Below are 17,477 nucleotides of genomic sequence, written 5' to 3'. Positions count from 1 at the left end.
TAAGAATTCTCTTACTATGAGTTTGAGGGAGGCTATTACACATCTAGTTCGTTATGTTCTCTGAATTTTGATCTCAAAGAAGTGTAATTCCAATGAATTCAGTATTGATTTCTGCAATTGATATAATGGAGTTGATTTACTTACTGCAAGTTCTTTCGCAATGGATATGAGTTGATTTCCCTCTTGAGGTTTGATTGATACCACACGATGCTAGATATATTTTTTGTGCTACATATGAAAAAGCATGTGTATGGTATAGAAGTGAAGCATCACTCCTTATTCCTGGATTTGCTGGCCAAAACCAGTTTCTTATTACACAGTAAAAAAAAAAAAATTGTTTGGAGCTTATGGTTATATACATTGATCTGACATCATTGGCAAAGGATATGGCCATATGGGACCATGAAGATTCCTTAAAACCAAAATAAGAGTTGGGCTGGTAGCATAGCAATGGTTTGAGAACTTGTAAATTTTGGTTGATGCAGTGGCAAAAGTTGATTCAAATTTCTTTCAAATTTGGTGTGCTTGAGCACTGTTGGATTACTTCTAGCCTCTATAAATGATAGTTAAGCATGTTGGTTCAAGCAATTTGTTTTTACTATAATCTTGTTGTGCTAGTGAATGTCTTGGATTTGCTTGTTTCCAATTCTCCCTTTGGACCTTCTCATCATGGTTGCCGTTGAACTTTTGGAGGTTCAGAATGGGATACATGTTTCAAGCAAATTGGAAGGTCATATGCTACAGAATATGGAAGGTGATATGAAGCTAGTTTAGATTTTATGTTGCTTAATTGCTTGGAGTCTATGGTTTGAAGGAATGTATTACAAGGCAAAAATTCATTGTTTTGTTCCGTTGTTTGGTTTTAGCTTTGTAATTCAAACTCAAATTGGTAAATTTCCCAATGTTGAGTTTGAGGGAAGCTGTTAAGAATATAGATAGTTAGTTAATCAACTAGAGTTAGTTGATATGTTACCAAGTTGGTTAAGAGGTTAGAAAGTTAGTTAGGGAGTTAGTTACTCCAAATAGTCCTATAAATAAGCTACTTCATTGTACATTTTACTCATTCTTTTATCAATCTATATTCATTCAATATGAATTTCTATGAGTATCTTCCTCATGAATACTCTTATGCACTCTATCTTGCCGACATCTATGATCTTTATCCCTTCGATTCCATGATTCATAACACGATGAGCGGCTGTGATCAACTGACAGCTTGATCGAAGTCTGAAAATTCAACGAAAATAAATAGCTGGCCTGAAATTTATGGTCCAAAAACATCAAATGTATTATGTTCATCCACAAAGAATACCATAGTCCGCATCCACAAAGATTAAGTTTAAAGTTTTCGATGAAATTCGACCTTTTTTAAGGGTACATTATTTTTATTTTAATTATTGAATTATGATTAGTTTTATATTTGTTAATTAGCTAAAGAATGATCAAATTAAAAATAAGAGTTTAAATGAATGATAAAATTGGAAGAAAACATTATACCAAAACTTTTGATATTCCATTATATATAGGTACAAATTATTGCCGGAACTGGAGTACATGACTACAGTACATCCAAATTTATTTTCTTTTATTATTATTTCAAGACATAAGATGGCCACCTCATCATTTCATTGCATGGTTTTACTGAGAATGAGATTGAGCTTGAACCAACGGGCCATGGTTCCGGTTGGACTTAATTTGAGTGACTTCATTCAGGCGAAGGCCAAAAGCATTTGCAAGAACCTCAGCAGGAGTGGCACTGAACACCTGCTTCACATGGCTAACAGAAGCTCTGTCATTTGTCTTGAACACCACATACTCAAGTCCTTCTTCGTTCCCTGCTTGTTCCGCCACCACGAAGTTCTGTGGCACCACTAACAACTGTCCCTTTCTCACTCTGTTGTCGAACACCGCGTTCCCTTGGTTGTTCACGATCCTAACTCTTCCTTGTCCTCTAATCACGTACAAGAGGCTGTTAGCGTTGATGTTCCAGTGTGGAGCATATATACCATTCTGCAAATATATACATGCATGTTATTAATTATTTAATTACATTACATTACATTTTATTTTATTTTATTTAATTAATCATATCATGAAAATATACACATTGGTTAAATAATTAGTACTATACATACCCTGTAGAGATGAACATATTCAGCACTGAGGCGTAATCTGCGGAGGATTGGGAGGGTTAAACTGTTGACAGTGCTGATGCGACCGGCACGTGGGTTGTAGAGATCTGCACGTCCAGGGCGAGCAATGTTCTCACGAATCCTTGCACTGCAGATAGTTTCTTCCAAACCATTCTTTCTTTCCTTGCTGCTTCTCTTTTGCTCACTTCTATGTTCTTCCTCCTCTTCTTTACTGTGTTTTTTCCACCATTTACGACTGTGGGGTTTATCTTCTTCGTCTTCCTCCTCGTCTTGTTCGTCATCATGTCTGGGGTGTCTTGGTTCTCTTTCATCTTCCTTTTCTTCTTCACTATGTTTGTGATGCCTTAGTCTACGGTCTTCTTCTTTCTCGTCCTCGTCTTCTTCTTCCCACCGTTGTTTACGACTGTGTCTTGGGCTCCGTTCATCTTCATCCTCCTCCCAGCGACTTCTTTCTTCATCTTCATCCCAACTTTGTTTACGACCGTGTCTTGGTCTCCGTTCATCTTCTTCCTCCTCCCAGCGACTTGTTTCTTCTTCCTCATCCCACCTTTGTTTACGACCGTGTCTTGGTCTCCGTTCATCTTCATCCTCCTCCCAGCGACTTCTTTCTTCTTCTTCATCTTCTTGCTGCCACTCGGGGCTGATGATGCGGAGACCTTCCTCCACTCTCACGATTTGACTCCTTTTGTCACGTGGAGATTGAAGTCTCTTAGCTATATCTTGGTTGGTGTTGAGTGCCTGTGCTAAAAACTCTGAGCTGAAGCCACTCAGCACGCTGTTGCCATCGTTTTGGTCCTCTGATTCCTGCTCTTGTTGGTGCTGTCCGCCCCTACGTCCAGCAGGGAAACTTTCCCTGTGCCTTTGCTGATGTCGTCCTTGTTGTTGCTCCTGGGTTTCAGGGAACTCTGCCTCTGGGTTCCCGCCAAGGTAAAATACCTGCAAAACCATATTTAAATATAACTGATTGAGTCACATTTATTCAATATGTACATATATTATGGTTAATTAATAGATAATAGTCTATATGTGACTTCATAATGAAGGTATATAGGGTGCCCGAAACATATCAGTATCCATTTCAACACAACAGTAATATAGTTACATTTAATCATTTTTATTTTATTTAACTTTTGGCTGTGTCTATATACTAAATATTTCCTTCGAAAAAAAAATATACTAAATATTGTGTCCAATGTCCGTATCCGTGTATATATGTAATGTATACTTACTCTGGGGGTTGAATCGAGCTGGTTTACATCATTTGAGGTGTCAAGAAGACTAATGGCGATAACAGGTTCATTGCCGTGGTTATATGTCCAGTAAGGAATTCCAGGTGGAATGGCAATGACATCACCTTTATAGAATCGACGAATCTTCTGGTGACTGTCAGGTTGCTGCTGCCTGGATCCTTGTCTAGATTGTGATGATCGCAGCTCTTCAAAAGTCTCAGGGCAACCAGGAACTGAAAGCCCAAGGACTCCCTTCCCTGAAGAAAAAACATTAATCAGTTACAAAACAATTCAATGCATGCATAGAATATTTAGCAATTAATATATAATCATTTAGTAGAATGTTTACCTTGGATGATGAAAATCAACTGTGGAGAGGGTGAATATGAAGGCAAGTGAAGACCATTGGGGTCAATGGTGCGTCTGATAAGAGAGACACCAGCGCATTGTAGCTCAGGGTGATTGGGGTTCCATGTCTCAGTAAGACCGGCTTCAGACTCAACACGGTGGTCTGGTTCCAATGCATTAATACTATCGAGCTGGCACTGGTTGAACCTGTTAAACTCAGAGCGAGTAGCGAAGCATGCACTCGTGAAGAGTAGCAAGGAAAGGGAAAGCAAAGATAGAGAGGACTTGCCCATTGTGACTGTGATCATATAACTAATTGCTGAATGAACTGGTTAAGCGGAGAACCTTTGTTGCGGTTATTTATAGGAACGAGAGAAGGGCGAGAGAGGGACACGTCACATAGTGTGAGTTGCTGAGTTCATGACATTCTTCACCATGCATGTTTTCCAGTTCCTAAGCTCTTACACCTCACAAGATGTATATTTGTTGGTATCTTTACATAAGGAATCCTGACTGCAGTTAAATGAATGAGACCAAATATATGGCATGGGATGGTCCCCATGCACTCGGTGTCTATTCTTTACATATCATTACTTCTTCACACTTTAATTAATTCAATTACTGTCTTGATTAAGCAGAAAATGTTGCTCAAACACAAATGCTTAATTAAACTAGTAGGTAATCCTAGCTCAATAGTACTGCTCTTGGTTATTATCAAACTGTAGCCTTTACAACTGAAAGAGCAGATCAGTGGTAGTGATATTATTAAAATTTATGCTTAGAGCATTCAAGTTGCTATTGATGTTTAAATCAATTTAGTGCATGTTTTAATTCAATTTTGTGAGGTTCAAAAATATTCTAAACACAAAATTGATTAACATATTTAACTGTTTTCAAATAGAATTAACTTTGTCTCTAAAATGAATTCTAAATTAAACATGAAATTTGAAGTTTTGCATCCGAATGTGATTTTTGGCTTGTAGTTATTGTTCAACACATTTATACGAACGTATATAAACATAAATAACTGTACATTTAATTCAATTTTATAAAATTACTTTTTCATAATTAAAAATACAGGACCACACAGATGTACATTTGGATAGATGCATAAAATGAAAATTCAAAAACTCAAATTCTAATATTCTTGTACCTTTAAAACAAATGATAACCCAAAAGTGTCATGCCTACATTTGTATGTCCTTTCTGATGGTACTAATTTTTTACATCCTTACAAGAGAAATAGATACAAAACCATGAAGCTACTTTGGACTGCAAATGCATTGCATACTAATTTCAATTCAAAACTATAAATTGTAGGACAAATGAACCGATATATGTAAATAAAAATAGTAGTTTGGACCAAATAACTACCATTTTAAACCTATTGCTAATTCTAGCAGAGCTTCTACTTGGCTTATTGTTTGCTTCTTCTCCTGTTGTTTTAATCTATTTGCAACTGATTCAGGATCAAACCCTTGTTCATTCTCTTCTTCATCCATTTCCAAACGAACCTCTTGCAGCAATTCATCCACCTCCCTTATAAAGTCCACCCTCAAAAGAGTATTATCATCAATTTCAAGTTGTGGTCGCAATGGCCCGTGATGCTGATACCACACAAGATTGAATTTTAGAGAATTCAAACAAATATGAACTATAACCTACAATTTTCAGCTATGGTATATGCACTATCTTGCTTTTAATCAAACTTTTGTACAAAAAGGAAAGAACCAGTTTAATCACACTTAATATCAACATATAAACACAAACTTGAATTTATATCAATTGGTGATTTAAATTATTATTATTTGTAGGGTTGAGTTAGGCCAAAATCTCAATTCTAAAATGGTATCAGAGCCTCCTCCAAGATTCATTGGGCCACCTGCTATCAGGTTGCTAATCAGGCCACCCACCATTTATATCCGCGCACCAAGCCCAATAGTGTTGGGCACGAGGGGGGGGGGGTGTTAAGAGTCTCACATCGGTGGTGAGATGGTCTGAATATATGTTTATAAGTAGCGAGGGCAATCCTCACCTTACAAGCCGGATTTGTAGGGTTGAGTTAGGCCCAACTCCCACTTTTTAAGAGTTAACCATTGATCAATTGGTTATTTAAATATAGATTTGGTCAAAACTATGTGGCATTGATACATCCAATTGCGTTTAAGAATCCACCTCAACCATAATGTCAAACTGTGGTATCAGTTATTATAGATTTGGTGCAACTTACCTTATCTATGTCAAAAGACTCAAATCCAGGTGGAACAAGAATGCTATATGGATCCTCCCGTGGAAATGTATCAGTCATGATTTTTTTACATTTCTTTAGCCACTCGTGAAAAGCAAAGCCATCATACATAATCAAAAGATCATTCAGCAATCTCATTGCAGGGGTAGCCTCCCGTTTCAATATTTCAGCCTACATTCAAAACAAGGGAAAGAAAACAAAGAAGTTATTAGAATAACTGATAATGCAAGAAATCCTTTCTTAATGGTGGTGCACATGACAGAAAAATGGTCACTGCATGAAACTAAATAATGAGTTGAGTCAATCACGTAATGCAAAACTTCTCTATCATGACCACGACGAAATTCGACCACCAAAGTAAACAGAGGTTTTGTTTAGAACCCATTTGGCCTTGTTGTGAATCATCATCATATTTACTGTTATTGTTATTATTATTTAATTGGTCTCTAGAAAAACTCTTGTCTGAAAAGTGATATTGAAACAATTTAGAGTGAAATTTAAGTTTATTTGCTTATAGTGTTGCATCCCAGCTTATTGTGAAAAGTGACAAGCACCAATTTCGGCTTCTTTAACAGCAGATTTTCTGGTTCTGCAGTGAACACTTATATTTTGGAAAACTAAGATTTTTTTCTCCCTTTAATAGGCTCCTAAGACATCAAATTCCAGCAATATCAAGGAACTGAGTTTGTTGCCGTCGTAGTGTCTGTGTGGACATGGGGGGAGCCAAGGTAAGCTGTTCGGTGAAATGAAAGCGGGAACTCCAAATCCATATAGATAGCCATAAACTAAAACGGACAGCTAGTTATTACCTCAACCCTTCTGTATAACAAATCCAGACTTCTTATAGCATCCTTTTCATCCTGTAAATAGGTGATAAGATAATATATAGAACAAGATAGTCAGAGAAAGAGGAAGCAAAAATTATAGACTTAAATTTGAAATAAACACAGAACAAATTCTGAGATTCAGTTTTGACAATCTTTTTCAAATTATAATAATCATATCCAAGTTAGAAGGATACAAAGGAGAAAACAAAATTACACTTATGTCTATCATAATAGTAAATTATTTGGATTAGTAATGTATCAATACCAATTTCGATACAAAGCATGTCAAATCATGAAGAACTGTGATTTGTGATTGACGACAGCTTAATCGAAGACTGCAAATTCGATAAATAAAAGCAGTTATGATCATCCACTCTTTCGCATACGATATTATTTTATGTAAAATGGAGTCCCCTCTGAATGTAGGCTGTAAATGAATATAAATATAACTCTACAGTAATACTTCAGAAAGACACCATCAAGATTGTCAATCTCAAGAGTCTATAAACTCGCGAAATCTCATCACACTTGACTTGTAAACTCGTAAGAGTTAATGCAAACACAATGCTTAAAAACATCTATCATAGTATCTAAAGCAAACCACAATAATAAAATTTAACTATTTTATCAGAAGCCAACATATTAAACCCTTGATCAGACCAAAACTGGCATCATTTTGCACATGTATGGGCAAATAACAAGTATGTTGTAGACTTGTCCAATCGTCCTCAACCTCATGAATCTATCAGAGTTAGACAAAAACAGTGTTTTTCATTAGCGAGTTAACTTAATTTTGATACCTAAAGTTGGAAGCTCACGTGATTCTATAAGTAAAGGAATTTGACAACTACAGACACCACTATGTTGTTCATGCTACCAAAAATCGGAGACACAAAGTCCTCTACAATGCAAATGGTTACCTTAAAAACTGTGATCAAAGATTTACAGACAAAGGACCAGCTCAATGAAAAATGTAAGAAATCTATGCTACTTTCTTTACATCAAATAATTAAATCCAATTACCTAAAATATTTCAAACACCAAAATAACAACTTACATCACGTCGGGCAAGATCAAGGCGATTCCATATCACCATCAAAACAAGTTCAGTAAGTTCTCCCTTCTCAGCAGCTTCCTCAATTTTCTACATGAGAAAAAAGATCAATCGGTAACATTTAATAATCATGCAAGGACAGTTACGCTTCAAAAAAACCGATCATCGTGGAATATTTTATCTACAAGACTAATAGGAAACTGCATTTCAGCACCAAGAAACTACCTCTTCTACTTCTTCACCGGCTCTTATAAAGCTTGAAATCAATTTCCGTGCTTTTCTAACATCTTCTTCAGGGTATCCCTTTAGACGCATGCCAACTTCACGATACTCTTCAATCTTTCTCTCTTCTTCCTCTTCTTCCTCTCTGCGTCTTCGATGTAACTCCTTGGTCTTTTCACGTTGTCGGGCTTGCCATTCCTACCCTAGAGAAGGTTAATGAAATCTATCCAAATAAAACCATCCACAAATTTGGTTTCACAAGCTAGCAGTGCCAAGAGAGTAGAGACACACTGATACCACAATGCTTTTACAATTCTTACTCATCAGACAATAAGAAAATCGTTCACTCATATAATAGTTTATGCTTATAAAAAAGAAAACAGATTTGAAAATCAGAAGTTATGCAGGGCATTAAAGATTATGATTATACACTTATTCCTAAACATATTCTGCCAATGTTGTTAATAGAAGCACAGCCAAAATTGGCTGCAAAAACATGAATTCAAGTTTGAATGAATCTACAGCATTTTTAAATCAAAGAACTAAATAAGGCAATTCAAAGAAAACTGAAGAAGAAATAGTAACAAGCTAACAACAAAAAACAAAATAAACAGATAGTAATAAAAAACACAATTAACCAGGGATGAATTGACAATAGCGACAAACCTTTTAAGGCTCTCTTTGGATAAATAGTTTAGTTAAAGAGAGATGAATTGATAATAGTGACAATACCATAAGTGTTTATGGTATAAGTGTTTATATATAAGCTATTGCTTAACAAAAGATAAACTAAAGTCAAACGGTTTCCATATGAGCTATAAGCCGTTTTTCAAAGATAGAAAAATGCTAACAAGTGTCTATGGACTCTAGTTAAGGAAACAAATATAGTAAAAATACCTTGGAGTTTGTGTAATCAAGTGTAAAAGTTATTGCTTTCAATATAAAATTTACTTCTTTTTTTATTTTCTTAACTAGTGCCTCAGGTGCACTAATTAGCATGACACTTAAATTATATATCCTAGAGAGCTAATGAAAATAAGCTAAAAACATGTTATGGACATGTCATAAGTTGTTTCCATAAATTATCGCAAACATTCTCACTAGTGCTTATGTTAGTAATGGTAGATTAAACATGAACTAAGCCAATTCAAACAAGTCCTAAGAAGAGTAAAAAAAAACCCTAAATTCACCTTGAGTTATGTTAAAGATGTTTGATACTTATAGATAATTCAGTATAAAGAAGCATGAGTAATCAATAAGTGAAAAGTAGAAAGCATACATACATCATCATAATAGTGAGCAGGCATTCCTTCAAGAAGCACCTCTTCTTTTCCCTCACTGACACATCTTAAAACTGTGACAAAAATCAAAATAATCAATTTTGTATATGAAACCATAATTGAAATATGTGGGGGTGGAGACTAACCTGCGCCGGAAGTGCTTTTGTATGAAGAAGAAGAAGAAGAAGAAGAAGAAGAAGAAGAAGAAGAAGAAGAAGAAGAAGGGTATGCAGAAGGTCTTGTGACAAGAAGGGATGATGAAAAATAAGCAGGAACAGGAAGGAAGAAGAGAGAAGTGGAAGTTAGAGAGAGAAGATTCATCCCTACAGAGAATCTAAACTCGGTTGAGACTGAGAGTATTATGAACAATTGAAGATGAAAGCATTATCAAGTATCAAAAGCACAACACTGAATGAAAGCATGAAGTTGAAAGCTATTGATATATCTGAGAAAGAGGGTTTAAGACACAACACATATGTTTGTTTCTGTCATCCTCCAAGATTTATCTATCGGACTAAGAATTAAGGGTCTTGCTAAGGAACTAAAAGAGAAGTTATGGAACTAGTTAAGGAACTAAAAGAGGAAATAAAAGAGAAGTTATGCATTGAAAAAATAAAAATTTAAACTTTTCATGTGTTGACTACACAATACTCAAGATAAACTTTCTACATTTGAATTATTAACTAGTGCCCCTGGGGTACTATTTAGCATTTGCCAAGAATTAATTATCTCAAATTTCACCTGACTTTTGTGTTAGAAATTTTGTTTTCTTTTTCTTGTCAAAAGAAAATTTGTGTATTTAAATTTATTTCATGTATTTAATTTCTCTTTATTCAACTACTTACTTATTTTTAAATTCTCTCTCATAATAAATAAGGGAATATGTGAAATTGAATATTTAAAATATTTAAAAATTGGTCAAAATTTTTTATAAAAAAAACCATTTTTTTAAAGGTGTTCCTTATAAAAAGAATAAGAGAGAGTATTACATAAGTAGCATTATATTTATAAAAAAATAAAAAATAAATAAGTGGCATTATATTAAAATTATGAATATAAAATATGCAAAATTTTCATTTGATTAAGTCATGAGCATTTTTACAAACAATGAAATAATTCAAGTGATAAAAGATTTGAGCACTATGAATTTGATTTTTGGTTCTTATGTATGAAGAGAAAATTAGATTGGAAGAAAAAAAATTCATTTCATGTATCTCACATATTTCAAGACAGAAATTAATCACCGCTAAATATCGATGAAATTTTTATACCAATTTCATAATAATATGCAGGTTTAGAGTTCAAATCCTCGTAAACCTATTTACTCACATTAAAAGGTAGCCACTATTTTTAATTTATAATTACAAAAATAAAAGCTAATAAAATAAATAATTAACAATACATATTAACATGAGGCCTAGGCGCAAAAGAATTTCCACACAATAACTTTCCCATTTCTTTTTAACATGAGGGACTAAGCCCAAAAAAACAAAACTATAAGACAACTAAACGAGGGGTAGTAATCCCCATAACATCAGTAAGGAACACATGGTTTAACCGAGTAGGACAAAGTTTCAAAAAATATACTAATCCTTGAAGAAACTCCAATATTGGCTAAAACATCAGCGCATTGATTGGCTTCACGATACGAATGATGCAAACAACTTCCCAATCACGCTCCAAAAGCCTTCTAATTTTATGCACAAGTGCACTCCCTTGAAGATTATCGCCTCCTTCACCATGTATGGCATTCACCACCGCTCTAGAATCCACATTCAATTCCACCGCGCTAAAATTCAAATTCCTCGCAATCTTGAGTCCTTCAAAAACACGCCAAAGCTCCACTAGATAGGCATTACCTTGCCCAACAAAATTTGCAAAACCTCCCAACCACTGTGTTTAGCTTGACCCAACCTGCCGGCGGAGGATTCCAACCTATATGCATCACATCACGAGACTATCCCGTAACAGTTTTGTTTGTTATATCTGCTGCAAGGTAGTCTTTGGCATGCTGCAAAACATAACTATGTTAACAGTTTGGCCTCTTAAAATTATCATTGTGATTTTCTTGATTTCTCCACTTCCAAATTGTGTGAGAAGCCATAGACCAATAAATCTTCCACTCAACTACCATACTCCAACCCATGTGATCATTATTCAATCAAGTTACAAGAAATCCAATGATGAAAGTCACTTTGGAAAAAATCAGCTCTTGCATTATTATGAACCACATTCAACCAAAACGGCATAACAAGTGGACAATCTCGCATAACATGTAAGATTGTTTCTTCGACATTTCCACAAAACTCGCACATAGCAGAACCAAGCCCCATTTTACTCTTAGCAAAATTTGTTAAGAGTCTCCCATGTAACAAAATCCACATAAAATAACGAACTTTTTCCAGTACTTTCAATTTCCAAATAGTTTTCCAATTCGGACTTTCACTGTCAGTATCAAACTTGCACAACACCTGGTACATGGCAGCAATCGAAAACTTGTGATTATTTACCCGATACATATACACTGATCCGGCCCAGCACTGTCATCTGGCGGAGGCACTGCAGCAATTTGATGCAAAATCGACTCAGGCAGCCACCCATTTAACAACTCCCAGTTCCATCTACCTCTATCATCAACTAAGTCACTAACCTTGGCATTCCAAATTAACTCAGGGATATGAATATTCAACTCACTAATTCTAATATCAGTATTAATCCACTTTTGATGACAGAAGGCAATACTTCTTCCATCTCTTATAGACCAAAAGCTATTATCAATATCATCAAGCTTTGGCCAAAGATTCACAATTGCCTTCCATAGATTTGAATCTGATTGCTTAGCTAGTACTCCATTTTGAACTTCATTTCTCTTATATTTCCCCCATAAAACATCACACCATAAATCATGCGCACCACAATGTAATTTCCATCCAAGCAAGTTTTAGAATACAAGCCTTGTTCATATCTTGCAGCCTTCTTAAACTTAATCCTCAATTAGCTTTTGGTTTAGTAACTTTAACCCAACCAATTGCATGATATTTCCTAGTATTATCTGAATCACCCCAAATAAATTGCCGCTGTAAACGCTGAATATCGTCAAGACATAATTTAGGAATCGTCATCATTGGAAATGTAGGAATAGCTTCCAACATACTTTTCGCCAAGCCAGCAAACGAGTCGTCATCATTGGAAATGTAGGAATAGCTTCCAACACACTTTTCGCCAAGCCAGCAAACGAGAGATGATTTGCCTTCCACACTGTTAGCTTTGCACTAACATGCTCCAAAAGATAATTACAGTCCACTCGTTTCGGAGCTCAGCCACTCAAAGGAACACCAAGGTACTTTCCAAGGGAACTTGTTTCTCTAAATCCAGACACTTGAATCAGCTTATCCTTAACACTTCTGACAGCATTCTTAGAAAATAATATGGTCGTCTTCTCTATACTCACTTCCTGACCAGACATTTTGCAAAACCGGTCCAAAATCTTCAGCACACACACCATCTGAGCTTCTGTTGCCCCACCAAACAACAAATAGTCCGCAAACATCAAATGACACAATAGGCCCTCCTCGACCGGCACGAAGCACATTCCACTCTCCCACATTAACAACATGTGAAATAAGGTGGGAAAGCTTGTCAATACACAAAACGAAAAGGTAAGGAGAGATAGGATATCCTTGATGAATCCCTCTCTGAGGAGGGAAATAATAAGCTCGCTCCATTCCATTTAACATTAGTATCCACGCTAGTCACCATGTGCATAATAATATTTACCATATTCTTTGTTTCCCTAAAACCTTTGCTTTATTTTACTGGTAATTAATGGTATCACAACAAATATGTAGAAATATCAAAAGCACCAGATCAAAATGTAAGAGCAAACAAAAAGGGACATGGGAGTCATCAATACTTTTCTTTGCAGACAAGGTTACTACAAGAGAACAAAATATTAGAGAACGTGAGAAACCTATCCAAGACAAACCTGAAACAGCCACCAAACACATTACATTTACATCTAGACATGGACTAAGCTACGACAAATAAAAATTGCCACTAATCCTATAAATGATTGTCATCTCCCTCTATCCATGGCTCACTGTAATCTTTGAATGTGAGTGGAACAGGGTTCTATGAAGACCTGGTCATTTTTCACAGTATATTCTTTGTTTCACCCGCCTTCCATTTACATCGCTGCCATCAAGTATTGCTTCGTTCCTATGCTTGCACAGGAAGTCTGAATGCTCAGTAAATCTGGCCACATACTCCAAAAGCTCAGTCAAAACAGATGGACAACTTTCCTTCAAATACTCGAAACCATCAGTTTGCATCACAGCTGAAGAAAAGAAAGGAAACAAAATACATCAGTTTGATAATCATAGTTCCGGATGAAGAATAAATAGGTACAAACAATTCTTTTGCTGTCATTGTACCCATATAAATTTACCAAAGATGTGGGTAAAACTGTAAAGACCAACATCCTATACAGCATCATAATTAAAAGAGTTTAAAATTACAACCACATAAAATAAAAAAACCAAATCTTGATCTAACCTTTTCAAAAAACTAAACTTGATTTGCATAAACAAATTCATTGTAGTATCATTTGTAAAACAAATACTAATGAAAAAAGTTCCTTAATAATGCAAAAGCTTATGAATCACTAGTAGAGCATATTTTCATTCAAATTCAATCTGGAGGGAACATAATAGTGAGCATCTAACATAAATGTCATTAGTGAATTTAATTTCATTGATGCAACACACTGACTTTTCAGACCTTTGACTGTCCAATTTTTTTTCTTATTTGTTGCATCTGTGTGACAAAATTGAAGTTCAATTAACTAAAACACACCTCTGAGATTTTCAGGCCTTGCAATGAATTTCAGACAGACTGCTTTCAGCTGGAAACAATGATGCTGCTCTGCCAAAGCTAAAGTTGTAGCCACAGTGTTTATTGCAACATCTTCACATAAACTTGCTTCACACATCAGCCTAAGTCTATCTAAGCCATACCGATCAGCTGCTGCTAGCAGATGCTGAGCCATCAAGGTAGTTGCCCATTTTGAGTTAATCCCAGTAAGCTCTTGCATGTCAGGCAGTGAGTCCCAATATATAACATGAAGCAATGCCTGCAAATTAGAAAAATATGGCATAGCAATGCAGACAAGTTGCACATTCCATATGCATAACGTTAAGCTTCATTTGTACGCAAAATAATAAAACCACAAACACTTTAAACACAAGTACGGCATGTTGTAAGTGTCAACTGCATAAAGTCAAGGCTGTTTGAAAAACCAAAGGTTTAATAAAGTGTATAAACAATATTTTAAGAAACCAGCTAGAACTTGGCAAACAGGAACCAAGATCATAAAGGAACTCATAACTACAGTCAATTTATAGAAGAACGTTGGGGTGTCTTTCAAAAATGTGCACACCAATATTTTGAGGCATAAAATGAGGGGAGTGATCGGAAAATGTTGGCAAAAAAGTGACATTCGTCCAAGTACTGTGTTATTTATTGTTGTTTTCTGCTTGAACATTCAAAATTTGATCAGAAACATCCAACAGTCAAATAATACTCGCAAGCTGCAACCGGAAAGGGTGGAATTTTCAAAACATAGAAGTGACCGTTTCTATGTAGAAAGGAAAAAAAACCAACACAGTGAAATATATTCACTTATAAGTTCTCATTAGAGGGGTACAACCAAAACATATGTAGTATATCAAAACAACCACAAACAATACAACACATTTTGAGAAACTACACCCAACTACGCGAGAAGTAGACCGGATGGGTATTAAGTCGGTTGCAATGATCTGCTTAACAATGATAATACAGGGGCAACCTACGGAAAGACTCTAAAGAGCGTGATGTCCACATCAGGACAGAGACAAAAGGAATAACCGGGAAGAATTTTGCAAAAGCACCGCAAACAAAAATCACAAAAAGGGGAAGCACAGAGAAAAATGATTTAAACCTTGAAAACTGGAGCCTCCATGTCTTCAACTTTTATACATTGTGTATTCTTATCTTTCATAGGACCAAAAAGTTGAGCTCTAAAAACAGCTGATCGAGCAGCTAGTACCAATTTATGAGCTGCAAAAATTTCACCATTCACTTCAAAACTCACATCACTGTCCTTTCCACTTTCCAGTAGCTTCCCGAACTGGTGACCAATAGTAGAAGGTGGTATTGCAATTGAAAATGTTTTAGGGCCCTCTGTGTGTGACCTCACGACACCAACGCTACAATTAACACTAAGGCAGTCATCTTTAAGGTAATCTGATGTCTCTAGTGACACTCTCTTGAAAAATCTTTTGTATCCCCTGAAACACACAATTTAGAACAATTAGCCTCTACCAAACTGTATACCTTCTTCCATTATCACAAATAGTTCCAAGAAATATTTGGTCAACCCAAAATCAACAAATAAATTCAATGGGAGACAACAAAATGACAAATTTCAATATAAATCAGAAAATACAATGTTATTACTTTGAGTAGTTTAAGGGGAGGAAAACATTTGCATCACATGCAAAAAGTTTCCCAAAAGATACATATTGTAATTACATATCAAACAACAAAACCTTAATAAATATATACACATAAAACTTCCAAATTTTCATCTTTCAAAATCACCCGCATAAGCATAAGTACATAACTAAACCTCAAGTAAACACTCCTACCATTCCAAGTATCCAACAATAAAATGCAAGTGTCCAATTCATTAAAAGTTCAAATTTTGACTGAAATTATACTATTTTATAGTGCAGATGTTAACATAACAAGACCGTTAAACAAAATCTGAAAAAACCCAGCAGGTGCAAAGCTTTAAAAACACTACCCAGTACCCACGAAGACAAATTAAATTCTAAATCAATAAAAAAAAAACTTAAAAAAGACATTTTTTTAACCAAAGCAAACTCAGTGATAACTGATAACTAACCACATGCTACCACGATATTTCAACGTGTAAGGTCCACTCTCCAACGTTCTCTCAAAATGGCTATGAACCTTATGCCTCTCTTTCCCACTCTGATCCAAAAGTGTCAATTCAAAAAGTGCCCTAACATCAGTTCCTTCGCTTGCAAGCGCTATGAAAAGCGACACATACGTAGCATTATCCTCCAAACTTTTCCCATCAGGATAGAAATAAATCGCCCAATCGTAACCACCAACAGAAAATATCTCCGATGCTATGTACTTCCCAATTCCAATCCCTTTCGATAACGAATACCCCGAAATCTTGAACCTGTGAGAACCTTTAACCGTTTCGGTTATCGATGTCGATGAAGTTGTTGCCGGACCTGAAGAAGGTGATGCCGGTGATGAATTTGAGGAAGGCCTCGATGTTTCTCTCAGAATCTTACCCATACGAGAACTGAATCAGAATCAGCAACAATGTGTTGAAGCTTGAAAATGGGAATCTAAATCTAATTATCTAAACCCGATCTATGGAAAATTGGATCGGGTGAGAATGATTATCGAGAAAAAGCGAGATTTTGGTGAAAAAATATAGGGTGATTTTGAGAGATTGAATTTCTAGGGTTTGGATTTGGGAAATAGTAGAAGAGATAAAGGAAGAGAAAAAAAAATGGATGGTGGTGGTGGTGATAAAGGAAAGTTGAAAAGTGATGTGTGACGCGCTTAAATATTGCGCGTGGGTTTTATAAGTGATTTTGTACACGTGTCGATAGATGATAAGCAGATCTTGGAAGCAAAATAACATGTACGACGGCAGTGACGCAGTGAATTTTTTAGTCACGTTTGTCGGCGCCTCCTCAGTTTCCACCAATCTTAAGAAACCCGAACAAACACAAAGTAACCAAGTTTTATTAATTGGCTAGTTAAGTTTCAAAAAATTGCAATTTTGATTTTCTATATTTCAAAATAACATTTTTCCCCTTATTTTTATCTCTTTTGCAAAAGTTTAATTTTGACCAAGTCAATGTTGATGTGACATCAGTTTTTTTTGTCACTTATATTTTTTTTTTAAAAAAAACAATTACACTGAAATTGTATAATCATTGACAAGTTCCAACTCCAAAGGAGTGAATTGTACTATAAATTTCATTTTTTTTTAGATCAAATAAAATAAAACATATCATAAGAT

At 35.5% G+C, this 17,477-nt stretch overlaps 3 protein-coding genes across 6 annotated transcripts; all 3 read right to left on the bottom strand.

Annotated features, from left to right (window-relative positions):
- Positions 1–1,576: 1,576 nt before the first annotated feature.
- LOC123884948 (legumin type B-like) lies at positions 1,577–4,074 on the bottom strand. Its single transcript, XM_045934181.1, has 4 exons — positions 3,732–4,074; positions 3,383–3,639; positions 2,136–3,089; positions 1,577–2,010 (listed from the first exon to the last, which is right to left on the bottom strand). Exons 1-4 carry the CDS (start codon positions 4,036–4,038, stop codon positions 1,639–1,641), a joined length of 1,890 nt encoding a protein of 629 aa, XP_045790137.1. The 5' UTR covers positions 4,039–4,074; the 3' UTR covers positions 1,577–1,638.
- Positions 4,075–4,835: 761 nt separating this feature from the next.
- Positions 4,836–9,876, bottom strand: LOC123902356 (protein PALE CRESS, chloroplastic-like). Of its 4 annotated transcripts, none has more exons than XM_045952054.1 (8): positions 9,586–9,876; positions 9,508–9,555; positions 9,365–9,435; positions 8,085–8,279; positions 7,863–7,949; positions 6,788–6,838; positions 5,961–6,149; positions 4,836–5,337 (listed from the first exon to the last, which is right to left on the bottom strand). In XM_045952054.1, exons 1-8 carry the CDS (start codon positions 9,680–9,682, stop codon positions 5,101–5,103), a joined length of 975 nt encoding a protein of 324 aa, XP_045808010.1. In that variant the 5' UTR covers positions 9,683–9,876; the 3' UTR covers positions 4,836–5,100. The 4 variants fall into 4 exon arrangements, with proteins under 4 accessions (XP_045808010.1, XP_045808011.1, XP_045808012.1 ...); XM_045952055.1 differs by having other exon boundaries at positions 9,508–9,552; XM_045952056.1 differs by having other exon boundaries at positions 9,508–9,543.
- A 3,382-nt stretch (positions 9,877–13,258) lies between these two features.
- On the bottom strand, positions 13,259–17,000 carry LOC123917758 (BTB/POZ and MATH domain-containing protein 2-like). Its single transcript, XM_045969582.1, has 4 exons — positions 16,311–17,000; positions 15,342–15,690; positions 14,216–14,492; positions 13,259–13,697 (listed from the first exon to the last, which is right to left on the bottom strand). Exons 1-4 carry the CDS (start codon positions 16,736–16,738, stop codon positions 13,507–13,509), a joined length of 1,245 nt encoding a protein of 414 aa, XP_045825538.1. The 5' UTR covers positions 16,739–17,000; the 3' UTR covers positions 13,259–13,506.
- Between the last annotated feature and the right edge of the window lie 477 nt (positions 17,001–17,477).

This window comes from Trifolium pratense, linkage group LG1 (assembly GCF_020283565.1).
Source record: "Trifolium pratense cultivar HEN17-A07 linkage group LG1, ARS_RC_1.1, whole genome shotgun sequence".
NCBI lineage: Eukaryota > Viridiplantae > Streptophyta > Magnoliopsida > Fabales > Fabaceae > Trifolium > Trifolium pratense.
The sequence above is the reverse complement of the archived record's forward strand: the minus strand, read 5'-3'. Positions and strand labels throughout refer to the sequence as shown.

Bases quoted from the DNA above. Each gene is read 5' to 3' on its own strand.
- LOC123884948 (XM_045934181.1), bottom strand. From the start codon at position 4,038: ATGATCACAGTCACAATGGGCAAGTCCTCTCTATCTTTGCTTTCCCTT. The intron at 3,640-3,731 runs GTAAACATTCTA...TTTTTTCTTCAG, and splicing joins GTTGATTTTCATCATCCAAG to GGAAGGGAGTCCTTGGGCTT. The intron at 3,090-3,382 runs GTAAGTATACAT...ATGGTTTTGCAG, and splicing joins AGCTCGATTCAACCCCCAGA to GTATTTTACCTTGGCGGGAA.
- LOC123902356 (XM_045952053.1), bottom strand. From the start codon at position 9,682: ATGAATCTTCTCTCTCTAACTTCCACTTCTCTCTTCTTCCTTCCTGTT. The intron at 8,280-9,364 runs GTATGTATGCTT...TCTCTAGGGTAG, and splicing joins CTGCTCACTATTATGATGAT to GAATGGCAAGCCCGACAACG. The intron at 6,150-6,787 runs GTAATAACTAGC...TTTTGAATGTAG, and splicing joins TGTTATACAGAAGGGTTGAG to GCTGAAATATTGAAACGGGA.
- LOC123917758 (XM_045969582.1), bottom strand. From the start codon at position 16,738: ATGGGTAAGATTCTGAGAGAAACATCGAGGCCTTCCTCAAATTCATCA. The intron at 15,691-16,310 runs GTTAGTTATCAG...TGTGTGTTTCAG, and splicing joins AAATATCGTGGTAGCATGTG to GGGATACAAAAGATTTTTCA. The intron at 13,698-14,215 runs GTGTGTTTTAGT...TCTTTTCTTCAG, and splicing joins AAGGCCTGAAAATCTCAGAG to CTGTGATGCAAACTGATGGT.